This window comes from Eublepharis macularius, chromosome 4, assembly GCF_028583425.1.
Source record: "Eublepharis macularius isolate TG4126 chromosome 4, MPM_Emac_v1.0, whole genome shotgun sequence".
Lineage (NCBI taxonomy): Eukaryota > Metazoa > Chordata > Lepidosauria > Squamata > Eublepharidae > Eublepharis > Eublepharis macularius.
In genome coordinates, this window is record NC_072793.1 from 92973386 (window position 1) to 92987182 (window position 13797).

At 47.2% G+C, this 13797-nt stretch overlaps 2 protein-coding genes across 5 annotated transcripts in view; both read left to right on the forward strand.

The window, feature by feature from the left end:
• PDLIM7 (PDZ and LIM domain 7) overlaps positions 1 to 7920 on the forward strand; it is a 64141-nt gene extending 56221 nt beyond the window's left edge. For all 3 annotated transcript variants that reach the window (XM_054978628.1, XM_054978631.1, XM_054978630.1), the window contains 5 exons: positions 216 to 456; positions 915 to 1095; positions 1842 to 1962; positions 3089 to 3204; positions 6305 to 7920. In XM_054978628.1, the coding sequence (XP_054834603.1) occupies positions 216 to 456; positions 915 to 1095; positions 1842 to 1962; positions 3089 to 3204; positions 6305 to 6391 (746 nt within the window). In that variant the 3' untranslated portion in view covers positions 6392 to 7920. The remainder of the gene's footprint in view (positions 1 to 215; positions 457 to 914; positions 1096 to 1841; positions 1963 to 3088; positions 3205 to 6304) is intronic.
• A 3641-nt stretch (positions 7921 to 11561) lies between these two features.
• The window catches only part of DBN1 (drebrin 1), a 34089-nt gene continuing 31853 nt past the window's right edge, over positions 11562 to 13797 (forward strand). For both annotated transcript variants that reach the window (XM_054978544.1, XM_054978545.1), the window contains exon 1: positions 11562 to 11728. In XM_054978544.1, coding sequence (XP_054834519.1) covers positions 11643 to 11728 — 86 coding nt within the window. In that variant the 5' untranslated portion in view covers positions 11562 to 11642. The remainder of the gene's footprint in view (positions 11729 to 13797) is intronic.

A 13797-nucleotide genomic window follows, 5' to 3' on the forward strand; every position in this document is an offset into this window, starting at 1 on the left:
CAAACAGTGGCCGGTTGTTGCCTGTGTATGAGAGGCAGCAACTAGAATATATTTGGAGAGTAGCCGAATGTGCAGTTGCTCAGAGTGGATTGCTCGGATTCTGGATTCAGAGCCAGAACTTTGCCTTCCCCTCCCCTGTGAGCTTCCAGTGGACCTGGAGGGCCAGCTTGTGGCTGTAATCTTGACATGCCTGATGCCTTGTGTCGCTGTTCCAGGCTCTGCTGTGCCAAAACCTGCCCCTGTCTCTGGCCCTGCCAGTCGCCCCCCCTGGGCTGTGGATCCTTCCTTTGCTGAGCGCTATGCCCCAGATAAAACCAGCACGGTACTGAGCAAGCACAGTCAGCCGGCCACCCCAACACCAATGCAGAACCGCAATTCCATTGTCCAGGCTGCACAGCAACCACCTGAGAGTGCCAGCAAAACACCCATCTGCTACCAGTGTAACAAGATTATCAGGTGAGGAGGTCGGGTGTGCTTGGGGGTCTTGTTGCTCCTCTCCCATATTGCTGGGCTCATATGAATGCAGAACTTGTTCACACATACATGCTTTTCTCACTTGATTTTTGACTGCTGGTAGAAGAATGTGTGAACGTACTCCATTTTGAGAAGAGTTGCGTTTGAGGGAAGGCCTGATTGTGGGGTATGTGTGAGTGGGCCATCATAGATGAAGCAGTAATCAAGTGCTGTGTAAACCAGGCCTCAAACTGGTTTTTTCTGTTTACTGCGGACTCCTAATCAACTTATTTCATTTGCAGTAGTTCAACCTCTTCCCTGACAATTCCAGATGAGAAAATCTTTTCTCTTTCCCAAATGGACTAGATTTGGGTTCTCCTTCTGTCTAGGCTCAAGAAAAAGTGCTTCTTCCTTCTGTATCACCAGCTCAAAACTAATCCTTTCTCTTTAATCTCCACCAGGGGGCGTTATCTGGTGGCTTTGGGACGCTACTACCATCCTGAGGAGTTCACCTGCTCGCAGTGCAGGAAGGTGCTGGATGAGGGTGGCTTTTTTGAAGAGAAAGGCTCCATCTTCTGCCCCAAGTGCTATGACATGCGCTATGCCCCAAACTGTGCCAAGTGCAAGAAGAAGATCACAGGGGTGAGTTCAGCTGTAACAGGCAGCCTCTTCAGAGGAGCAGGCCACACAGTCAAGTATATTGCAGGCCTCCTCCAGCTGGGAATGAACTAGTTATTGCTGTTTAGGCTTCTCCCTTCCATGGCAGCCCAAAGACCACATTAAACCCTTCTAGTTCACCAAGGACCTTAAACACTTATAGAAATGGCAAGATTACATAGTACAAACCTTTGCCTTGTAATTCTGTTGGGGACCTGGAATCATCTCAGTGTGCCATGCACCAGGAAACTTATGAAGCATAGTAACAAGTAGCATGAACCTATGAGCTGGAACATTCTGGCTATTGACTGGCTGATGTCTCTCTCTACCATGAGCTCAACAGGGATCTTTAACCCACTTTGACTTCTGAAATCAATTTCTTTTTAAAGGTTCATACATTTAATAATAAAACATTGTCCTTCTGCAGTTAATGAAGCTAGAACTATTTTGCTCGATTTTTTAAGTTGTGTTTTATCCTTAAGGTGAACCTTTAAAAAATCTATTTACCTTCAGAAGCCAAAGCAGCTTAGAGCTTGTATGAAAGAAACACGAGAGGCTTATCTATTCTGTGTGTTCCTGCCTTATTATTCTCCCCTAAAATAATAATGCAAGGATAATAATGGCCCGTCTTGCAGGAATATTTACATATCACTATGTCCTTAATATTCTGTAATAGCGTCTGGAAGGTTCAGCCTTACAGTGGCATGACTTCTGTTTTGGTATTGATCTAGGAAATTATGCATGCTCTGAAGATGACTTGGCATGTTCAGTGCTTTATTTGTGCTGCCTGCAAAACACCTATCCGCAATCGAGCCTTCTACATGGAAGAAGGGCAGCCATACTGTGAGAGAGGTAAAGAGGAATGTGGTTGTAATAACTCTAGTGTAATGAGGACTGTGTCGAGAACTTTCCAGGGGGAAAAACAAGGGATGTATCCCTTGAATTATTCTTCTAGCCTTATGAAATTGAATGTATACTGAATATCCCAAGCTTCTGCTAGAATGGTGCTCGATGTTATACTCCCAAAATGGCCTTCTCTAGTGTTGAAGAGAGCTAATGGACAGCAGCTGTTCTTTGTATAGTATAGAAAGGAGCCTTAGCACTGCTTTGCTGTCATGGGCAGCAGGGACAGTTAAGTGAACAAAAACTTAATGGTAGTGTCATGTGACCCTGGTCTAATTGCCCCTTGGTGATGGTTGCTGGGCAGTGCCAGAGCTGCTAAGTTGCTATGGAGATGACCGGCTAGTACCTGCATCATGTAGCATGCTGGGAAATGTTGTTCTCTTCTTTCATTCTGGCTGGCTCACACCCCTGGAATATTCCATTGGGAGCTTCATGGGGGGAGAAAAGCTTTACAAATGAAGTCACTTTCCTCCCCACCCCCACATTATCTGATACAATGAAAAAGATCTGGACTTTTCCCAGATGAATGAACAGCTGCCTTTCATCATAAATGGCAGGATGCACAGGATTCTTAGCAGCACACCTTGATTGACAGTGAGGGTCATCTGCCATTTTCTCACTAAATCTTTAGTCTTCTAACACAGCAGGCCCTACAGCAGTTGCAGAGCCTCTTTCTTAGTTCTAAGGATGTAGAAGGCAGATAGGCATGAGGGACAGGATTTTGGGGTGCAAGCAGTACTGTAAAGGCAGTGTGGCTGTTAGAGCTTAAGTAGCAATGGGACAAGTAGAAGAGGCTATTATACTGAGTAGGATGGAAGCAAATCTGTATAGGCACTGGCAACTGAGATCTAGGCCAAAGTTCCGACAAACTCTTTATGGACTAGATTTTCATATATCTAGCTTTCTTCCTTTGGTACAGCCCACAATCAAGCCAGCCTGTCCTTTAAACCACAGAGAATTTATGCTGTGGGTATGCCTACAGAAGCAGAGTTCTTTTTCACTTGACCCTCAGATTTGAATATCTTTGAATATCCAAGCAAAATCAATCTCCTCCTCTGCTTTTACTTTCACCAAGATTACGAGAAGATGTTTGGAACCAAATGCCGTGGATGTGACTTCAAGATAGATGCTGGGGATCGCTTCCTAGAGGCTCTCGGCTTCAGCTGGCATGATACTTGCTTCGTCTGTGCGGTGAGCCCATACCTTTTCACATCCCCTCCCCAAGTCCCTGACCAAATGAACCCCTGCCAGAAGTCTTGTTTGCTGTACTTCACCCACAGTTCATGCTAAACTGACTAGAGAGATGATTTATAGGGAGTTGGCAGAGTTATGGTAGCATAAACCTTGTTATCAGAAATTGAATTCACATTGTGAACTAACTACTGATAAGCACTCCTCCCTGGTTCCTTCTCCTGCCATCAGAAAGAGCTCTATATGCCAGGTTTACTAGGGACTGGAGGATATAAAAAAAGTTTGCAGGACCATTGTGTCTGTAGCAGAAGTCTTGAGTTGAATCTGGCCAAGAACACCACTGAGCTCTTTGAAGGCCTATGAGGTGGCACTGATAATGGCAAAAAATCTCACATGCTATCATTGGATCCGCTGAATTGCTTGACTATTTAAGATTATTCAGAATTTTGACTCCTGAGATTAAATCCCAAAATGTGGGTACTTTGATTGTTAGCAGTAATGATTTTGCATGCTCCTTGATGATTTTTAAAAAAGCAGATCTGATCAGGCATGGACTTCAATTTTAATCCAGAAGCAAAGTGTGGGATGCACTGTTGGCTGGGTGAACTCTGAGAGCAGTCATAGATGACTCAGGTTGGTGTGGCCTGGAAATTGTTCTGTGGGATTCCACAAGGATTGATTCCAGGGCTTTTTTCCTGGGAAAAGAGGCAGTGGAACTCAGCGGGTTGCCCTCGGAGAAAATGGTCACATGGCTGGTGGCCCTGCCCCCTGATCTCCAGGCAGAGGGGAGTTTAGATTGCCCTCCGCACCACTCCAGTGGCGCAGAGGGCAATCTAAACTCCCCTCTGTCCGGAGATCAGGGGGCAGGGCCACCAGCCATGTGACCATTTTCAAGAGGTTCCAGAACTCCGTTCCCCCGCATTCCCCCTGAAAAAAAGCCCTGATTGATTCTCTGGCTAATGTGTGTGTGTGGTGCCCTCAAGTCATAGCTGACTTATGGCAACTCCTGGTGGGGTTTTCTTGGCAAGAGACTATCAGAGGTGGTTTGCCATTGCCTGCCTCTGCAACCTTGGTCTTCATTGGAGGTCTCCCATCCAGTTACTAACCAAGGCCAACCCTGCTTAGTTTCTGAGATCTGACGAGATCAGGCTCACCTGGGTTATCTAGGTCACTTTCTCTGGCCAACATTATTTAATTTATGTCAGACTTTTGAATTAGATTGTCTGGAGCTTTGGGGATGTGTGTTAACGGTATGCTGATGGTGTCCCACTATATTTCTTTGACTAAGCCACCAAAAGCAGCAGTCTCTGTTCTTGACTAGAGGCTGAAGCATAACAGGGTAAATCTGAATCCAGACATGATGGAGGTGATGCTGGTCAGTAAGAGAGAGTTTTTAGAGGGAATTGTCTTGCCAATCCTTAACAGAGTAATGGTTAAGGTAACATATTCAGTACAGAGATTGGGAATCTTATTAGATCTTGCTTTGTAGTCGAAGAAACAGGTTAATGTAGTACTTTCTTTAAACTGTACTTAGTTTGTAAACTGGCTCATGACCTACAGTCTGCTCTGATCCGTGCTTCCATAACTTCTAGACTGGACTATTGTAATGCAGTCTATCTGAGGCCACCCTTGAAGATGATTTGGAGTCTTCAATTATTACAGAATGTAGCTGCTAATTCACTAGAGCTCAATTTTATGTCATCTACATTGGGCTGTCTGTTTGCTTCTGGATCAGACTCAAAACCGTTTATGGTCTGGGGCCCACATACCTGAAGGATCATTTCTCAAAGTATGAAGTCATGTGCCAAGTTAGAGCGTTCCAGGACTTCTTCTGAAGCGTCCTGTTCCTAAAGTCTCTTAGATCTGCTGCATGCCAAGCCCATTATTCTCTCCCATGGCACCTGTTCTTTAGAACGGTCTCCCAGAGGTGGTCGGGAGGAATCCCATGTTAGTGCCATTCTGGTGATTGTAAAAGCTTCTTGTTTAAGAAGGCTTTGGGGGCAGTTGAATAATATGTTTTTGATATTTACAAATAGTGGAGAGGGTTGCCTTTTTGTCTTATAATTCTTGAGAGCCAGCCTAGTGTAGGGTTAGAGTACTGGACTAGGACCTGGAAGATCCACGTTTGAATCTCTGCTCTGCTACAGAAGCTTACTGGATGTCAAGGTCCAATCACACAGAATCACAGCCTAACTTACTGCATAAGGTTGTTGTTAGGACAAAATGGAGGAGAATAGGATGATGTAAACCACTGTGGATCTTCATTGGGGGCGGGGGAGGCAGGATATATATGAAATAAATAAATTCTTGCTGATGGTCCCTGGCCCCAGGGAGGTCCGCCCGGCCTCTACCAGAGCCAGGGCCTTCTCAGTTCTGGCTCCGACCTGGTGGAACTCTCTGTCTGAGGAAACTAGGGCCCGGCAGGATTTGTTATCTTTCCGCCAGGCCTGCAAGACGGAGATGTTCCACCAGGCATTTGGTGGGGGCTAGGCTGTCCTCTCGCCGGCCATACCACGGAAGACCTTCCACCACCCATGCAGGACAATGCTGTATTTTAATATTTTATACCCGCCAATTTTAATTGTTTGATATGATGTTTTAATGTTTTTATAATGTTTTTATTGTTTTAAGCTGCTGTTAAACCGCCCTGAGCCCATCTGATGGGGAGGGCAGTCTAGAAATGAGATTGATTGATTAAATAAATAAATGTTCTACAGTGTTTTTGATCTGTATATGATGTGGTTCTCTCCTGCATTTGTAAGTTACCTTCAGCTGCTATGTGACAGTGGGGAAAGGTGGTGTGTGTGTGTCTGTGTATAATATTTAATAAAATATCTAGTATCTTCCCTGATGGTGTAGAGAATGGAGATGCTGTGCAAGTCTTTTCATTGCCATGTGCCAGTGCTTGTATCTGGAAGGCAACAGATGCCAAGGCAAAGCTGTGCAGCTGATGTTGGGCTGTGTCTGTAGCACCATTCTTTGTATTTGTCCCTGTGGCTGAGCTGGGAGGGGTTGAGTGTAAATGACAAATTGGTGTAAATGACAAATTGGTGCTTGCCTCCGTGAGTATTCGGTCACTGATTATTCCCTTTCTTCACAGATCTGCCAGATCAACTTGGAAGGAAAGACATTCTACTCCAAAAAGGACAAGCCTCTCTGCAAGAGTCATGCTTTCTCCCATGTGTGAAGAGGGGAATGTGGTGGTGGGGAGATGCTGGCTGCCCAAGCTGTTGCTCAGCCCCTGTATTTCTTTTCCGCCACGTTTTTCTCCTGGCCTGTTTGTAGAGCTGATCCCCAAGCACAATCATTCCCAGTTGGGGGTACAATGCTCAGGGTCCCCTTTGGGAAAATTCAGGTACATGGATTCAGACAATTACTTCTTAATAACATTTTCATTCTGCACAAGCATCAGGTGACAGGCACTTACCCATTCTAGGCTGTGGGGCCCTAGTGTTCTTAGCTTGAAGGATTTGCTTACACCTCTGTTGTATAGTTGCAACCAAAGAGGGGATGCCCCTGGGATGTTACTCCATGCTGATGTTAGTGCTGTTGCAAAGTAGGCATCAGTAGAGATCTGGGCCTCCTGTTCTCTCTGGGCTGATTCACACATTATAAACTTACTGATGCAGTCTGGAGGTTCCACGCTGGGATCTTAACTCCCAGGTGCCGTGGTCCCTATTTTGGATCAGGATTGTGTAGGGGACTTTAGCCTGCTGCATTTGCCTAACCTGAAACTGCCCAGGGAAGCTGCTTTTTGCCCCACTGGGGAGTTTTACATTTACTAAAGGCTTTAGAGAAGTTTTCCAAATAGGGGGGGGGGGGAAAGCAGCTCCGATTTTTCAGCTGGGAAAACAGTGTGTGTGTGTTTGTGTGTGGGATTTTAATCCCCCTTTCCACCCCTGCACAACAGTCCTGACCCAAACTGGGCCCCCACAGTGCAATTTTTTCCAGCAAGGAACTCCCAGCACATGTCTGGGCTAAAGTCCTCACGGTGGCCACAGGAGCTTTATAGGTGGTGAATTGGCCCTCAGATGTATGACTGGCAGTGTTTGCATATCCTTTTGGGTAGCAGCTCTTCCCGAAGCTTGACTCTGGATGAGGCTTGTTCTCATTACTCCCTGCTTGCTTTGCAACAAAATTACCACATTCTCCTTTCTCCCCCAGTAAGGGAATGTGATAAAGGAATGGTCCAGGCTGGCTTCATAATGCCTGTCGTTGTGCCTTTTTGTCCACATTCGTCATTTAATAGCAGAGGACCACACTCAGCCATACAGAAATTGTTTTTCCTAAAGCCAAGACCAGAAAACTTATCATTCCACCCCACCCCCGCCCACAAGCTTTGTCTGTTACGTAAGTATTAGCAGAGAAGACCCTGTCTCCAGGGTAGACCATTATGCGGTCAGCTGCAGCCAAACAAGTAAAAATAATTTGAGATGCCCTGGAAAACAGAGGAGTTGCAAGGTCCGGTCTCTTCTCCACACCAGCAGAAGCTGCTTCTCTTGCACCAAGAGATGAACCGTCACTTCCCAGTACACAGTGCTGCATTTGCTCACAGCTCTAGGCTGTGTGTGGCTCTGGAGCTTCCCTGCCAAAGAGTTACTATTATTTTTGTTTGTGTTGTAAGTCTGTTTCCCAGGACCATACTGTCCAGCTGGTTGTTTGTCATTCTTTGCCACTTCAGTGGAGCCTTTAGTGCCTAATAAATATGTCTTTTGAGTCTGTGTCACCCTTGGTCATTTCTGTGCTTGCCCAGACTGCTTGCTCACCACCTGTGGAATAAGAAGGTGAGGAACATTTTTAAAAAATAAGACTAGTCCCATTGCTTACTAAGCCCTACCACCATGCTCAAAGGGAAAAGCAATGGGTGTATTTTACAGAAGTATCAGACCTGTGGCATGGAGAACTCAGTAGTGCTGTAACTCACAGCTGTTTTCATGTTGGAAAGTGACAGCTGCAAAGTGTCTTTGGGTGGAGGGGTGGTGCTTCTGTTCATAAAATGCCAGAAATAAAGTGCAGAGAAGCAAATAAGAATTTCTTGGCTTGGTCAGAGATACTCTTACTGTCAGAAGTGGCCAGCAGTTGAAGTCTTAGTATCTCTTTTGCTATTGGAAATGATTAAAGAAAAACAAACATGGAGGGGAAGGAAGTGAGCTGTGGTCTGCCTGAATGAAAAGCAGAGTCTTTTTAGCATAATGCCTAGCTGAACTACACATTGCATTATTTAATAAATAAGATCCGGGTTGCCTGGACCTGAGTCATTTCCCTCACAGCCACACAGCAGCTTCAGAAAATTGCTTTTCAAAGGACCGCAGGAGTCTGATGTGGCTTGTGGCTGCAGCATGGGGTAGAATTGCCTTCCTTGCCCATTGCCTTTCCCTGTTGCCTTTTTTCTGAGTAAAAATGGCCATGAGGGGAGATATTTGGCCCAGTGCATATGCAGCCCCACAACAGGAGAAATAATGAATCCAGGAGTCATATGGGGAAAATGGGGGGGGGGACGTTCCCCTCCTCCTCCCACACTGTGGCCCTGAGCTGAATAGGGCCCCTGCAGTCCTTCAAAAAGCAGCTCCCTGCAGCTACTATGTGGCTGTGAGGAAAGCAAGCTGGTTCGGGGCAACCTGTATCTGACTCATTAAAAAACATAACACGTACTTTGTCTCTCAAACTTAGAGAAGTAGAGGGCAGGATGACCACAATGGGGCTAAAGGCAAGAAATGTTCTGTCAAGGTTATGACAGGATTTATTAAGGACAAAGCAGCTTGCTAGGAAAGCATACTGTTGGCCCAAGATCTGTTGGGAATGTCTCCATCTCTGATACTTTTATTAATTCAGGGACACAGTTTTCTTGTCCAGCAATTGCCCTAAACACAGTGCTGCTTTTCTGTCTTCTCCCCTAGATTTGGGCATTTCCTCCTTTTAATGAATCATTGAGCAATTCCTGATAAATTGGAGAAGTTTTCCATGTACTTCCTTGTGTAAGACTTCAGTGAATAGCATGCTTCCAGGAGTGTTCCTGGGGTGTTTCCTTTCTGTGTCTGGTGTAGCCTTCATTCTGAATTCCTTGGACTTGGTAGTTGCTAATCCTCTATTTGGTGAGAGCCTTCTTTGCCTCTTGCAATTTTTGCTGTAGTGAGCATCTTATCAAGCTAGCTTCTTGCTTGCTCTGATTTGTGTCTTGCAGAGGGACATATGTTGCTGTGGGGGAAGGGTGGCTTTTGAACCCAGCCTAGTATCTTTGGGGCTGTTTGCTTGTTCTCTTCAGCAAGAGCAAATTTTCTTCTGCAGAGGATTAAGGGATGGGGATGGGGTGGGGGGAGACAGATTTTTTTCTGGGAGGTAATGCATCATCAAGGCTACAGACAAGATGAATTTTGAGGCCATAATCACAAGAAAAGTAATTAGTTGATAATCTATAAGCAGAGCCCAGGACAGATGGAAGACCCAGCCAGACTCCATTCATAAATTCCTCCTTTGGAGTAGGGAGGCCTTATAGCAGCTCACTTCTTTTTTGTAAAAGGCTGGTATGCTGAATACTTTTGCATAAGCCAGTACTGGTAGGTTACTTCTTTTTTTAGGCTTGTCTATTGAATTCTGGAAGTCTTAAACAGAACTGGTAGATGGTTTAGAAGCAATAGCCTGTCATTTCACTCAGTGAGGCTTTTCTTTCCTTTTAGATGAGGTCGCCTCCATTGCTGCTGAAGTTTAGAATGCATTTCTTCTAGAAACTGCATGAGCTTGAGCTGGAGGAACCAGGTGACTGTGAAAAGAAATGCAGTGCTAAGAAAAAACCTCACACTTGAAGAAGCTGTATGCTGGCACCTATTTCTTAAGGTGCCATGACAGCCCAGCTACTGTTTTCACTGTATAAGAATGAGGCGGTGTCTGATTTCAAGGTCTTCTCTGAAAATGTTTGGAGAAACAAAGTGGGCGAACTAACAGCAAGTGGTAGTGGACTTATCCTAAGCATGAATCTGACGTGTAATGGGTAGCCTGTCTTGTTGGTGACCTGTGGGATTAGTTCTGGCCTTTCACTATGGACTGGATGTTGTGTGTTACTCTGCCTTCTCCTTATTGATACAGAGTCCGTCTCATTGATATGTATCTGCCTTCCTTAGCAGAGGAGGAAGCTGGGCAGATCCTGCTAGCCTTGCTATCAGCAGCTAATTACCATATGGGCTAAATTTGTTTTTTCCTCTCCTTGCAGGTACTTAAGCCTGGGTGTGACCTGTTGCCCAAGCCGAAGGGCAAGAGCCAAAGGGCTCTTGGCGCTTAGCCCATGGCTTGTTGCCTGGGGCCTGTGTTAGTTAGCCCATTAAATCAGGACCTGCCCAAGATGTGTTGATTTTCTTTCTTTAAATTATTGTTAAAATGAGTTGCTTTGCTTTTTGGAAACTTCCACAAGCTCCTTTAAGTCCTTTTGTGGGGGAAAGTGGAATAGAAATGCCCAAATAAATACTAAAATACTGACTAAATGGAATGGTCCTAGTGGCACTTCCCATGCTAAATGGAAAGTTTCAGAAGCTAGAAAAGAAAGAAGGAGGCTGTAATGCTAGGTGTACTTATTTCAAGTGAAATTCTAGTGAATGTGCTAGGATTTGGTTCCAAATAAACATGCACACGATTAGGCTATGTTGGATATGCTCTTGAGAAAATTATGACTGATGCTACAACTGACAACTTGACCCTTTGGGAACATTGGTGTAATTCGGCAATAGTGGGATTGAGTATTGTATTTCCCAGATCAATATGCATTGTGGGCCTTGTGCTCCCTCATATCTTCTATGTGGGGCACACTCTGATCTAGACTGTAAGGGGGTTTGATAGGTGAAGGAGTCCCTCCTGGGATGGTATAGGATTTGCCAGTCCTTTCCTGACTTAGAATTCTAAAATCCTATTCAGGAGGGTGGCAGCCACAGCTCACCCAAGTCTTGTATCTTATAAAAGAACAGTTAAGCATGTACAGAGTGCCTTTCTCACCTAGAGTAATAAACCACAACGGGGGTAAAAGTGAGGTTCCTTTAGATCCACGGCCATCCCTTGCAAAAAGTTTTAATGTCTGTACTGTGGCACGTGGCCTCTTTGAAATTCGTCTCTTTTCCTGGCTGAACGTGGGCCCGCCACATTGTTTCTCCGAAGGGCCTCCTTGAGATGGCAGAAGCCGGGCGTCCACCTGTGTTTAAGCCGGGAGGCGGGGAAGGTGAGTGGCTGGTGCGGCTGGAGAGACGGTCACGGGTGGGAGGGGACGTCTCTGCACTGGCCGGCGCTAGGACCAGGCACGCTCGCAGGCGGAGCCTCCGCTCCCCACCCGCCCGGCTCGCTCCCTCGCTGTTACTGCTGCAGTGTCTCCGAGGCGGGCAGGCGGCCTGTCTCTCTCCGTTCCTTCGCTGCCCCCCCCACCCCCGACCAGTCCTCAAAGCAGCATCCCCATCGCCGGCGGCATGGCTGGCGTGAGCTTCGGCGCCAACCGCCTGGAGCTGCTAGCCTCGTACCAGGAGGTGATCGCGGAAGACAGCCCCACCGACTGGTAAGCGCCCCGGGGAGCCGGTTCTTTGTCCCCGCGGTGGGAATGGGGGGCGGTGGCTACGTTGGCTTTGTGCAAGGGGCGTGGGCGGTGTCTCCCGAGGGAATTGTAAGCACTCCCCCCCCCCCCTCAATATAATACACGCACAGTGCATGAGCGTAGGGATTCCGCGCCTCCCCCGAGCCAGATGGCCCCGAACCTGGGGCAGGGAGACGGGAAGAAGCCATTAGCAACCCAAAATGGTGCATTGGCAGCGCGGCCAGGCCAGGAACTGGGGCGAGGCCCCTTTTGTGGGGCGCACAGAGGGCACCGTCGGAGGATGCTCCAGCAGCCTTCTGTACAGCTCTGTACACCCAGAACGGCATTCTGCCCTGAAGTTCCCGCTGCTGTTTCGGGCGAGGGAAGTCCGTGGAGGCCCCCGGAGCGTTCTTTTCTCTCCCGCCCCCTGGTTTCCATTTGGGGTTTGAAGGCGCGCCTCGGCACGGATGCCGCTTCCACACGACCAAGACGCCTCCTTTCCGCGCCCCCCACCCCAGGAACATCGCGTCGGATGCGGCGGGGGCGGGTCCCAGGAGTCCCTTCCACCTGCTCCTGCCTGCAGAGCTGTCCAGACCCCCCGCGGTCCCCTGGCAAGCCAGCCCCGCATCCTCCAGCTCGGCGCTCGGCCCCGCTACGCGCAGATTCCGCAGGCGCTGTCTAGCCCCGGCCCGGGTTCCAGCCCGCTCCTCCCTCCCATTTTCGGGTGAAAGTTATCTGCTAGAAAGCCGCTACACAAAGGAAGGTGGGGCTGGGCGAGGAGGGAGGCGGGGGTCTGAAGGCTTGAGGGGAGGGGCTGCGGGGCTTCGAGAAGGAGGGGAAGGAGGGGTTGAGGGGTAAAAAGCGAGCGGGGCCCTCCGCCGGCGGCAGCCCTCCCTGCCCAGAACTGGCGCATCCTTCCATTGTAGCGGCCGAGGCCTGGATGTGCAAAAGGCTGCTCGCCTTTGCTTTTTCTTGGAGGGGGGGATCCAGCGCAGGCCCGTCCTTCTCATAGCCTGTACGAGTTCTGGCTGTTCGCAGAAACGACTTCGACCTGACACCCCCCCCCCCTTCCTTGTCATTCTTGGGCCTGCCGCTATATGGAGAAACCTTGATTTGCAGGCTGCCTAAGAGATGAAACGGAGCCTTGTCTACAAAGCTTCCCCAAACAATAGGCATGTGCTCCATTTTTGCAGCCTCCTAGAGAGGACTGAATAGGGCCTTCGTGTTCAGGTTTCCAGCCAAAAGAGCCTCTCAGACTTGGAGCCACAACAGGCACCATGTTCTCTTCTTGCCTTGATAGACGACAGGAGACTTAGAGAAAGGGATGAAGTCCATCTCTGTTTTCAAGAGGGCAGAGGCAACTCAGAGGTCTTCCCTGTTGGTCTCATGTATGTGCCTTTTTTTGAAGGAGAATTATATGGAGAGGTTCAGGTGATGAACTAAAGCAAGGGAACTGAACCTGACTTGCCACCTTGTTTCAAATGAGATTAATTCACGTTCCTGCTACAGAGCTCTTAATTAGATACCGTATATACACCTCAAAGAGGAAAATTTCTTTAGAGTTTAGCCTGGGTTCAAATCAATGCTGCTTGTGGCTTTAAATAAGTTGCTTTCTTTCAGTATCACTTCTCCATTTTAAAAGTAGTGACCACACTCGCTTTGTTCTGTGGATGAGTGAGTTGAAGAGGAATAATGCTACACAAAATGTTTTCTAGCTATGCTACATATATGACTGATAAGTATTTGAGCTACTCTAGACTTCCAGATATGTTTCAGGGCATCTTTCTGGGGGTGTCCCTACATACTTTTGAGAGCCTTGCTTCCATTTTAGGCCCTACGATGATCGTCAATCAAGGAAAGCCTGTTTAATGCCATTTTCCTTGCTTCAGTTCCAACAGCTGTTATTTCCCCTTCCCCCAATTCCAGACAGCTCCTTTCAGTTTAAGAAAAAGCAGAAATTACAAGATACTACAATGTTTATAATGTTAAAACAATCTTTTGAAACTAATCCTCAACTTTCACTTTTTAAAAAAGTAAGCATGTAGCTCTTTTCA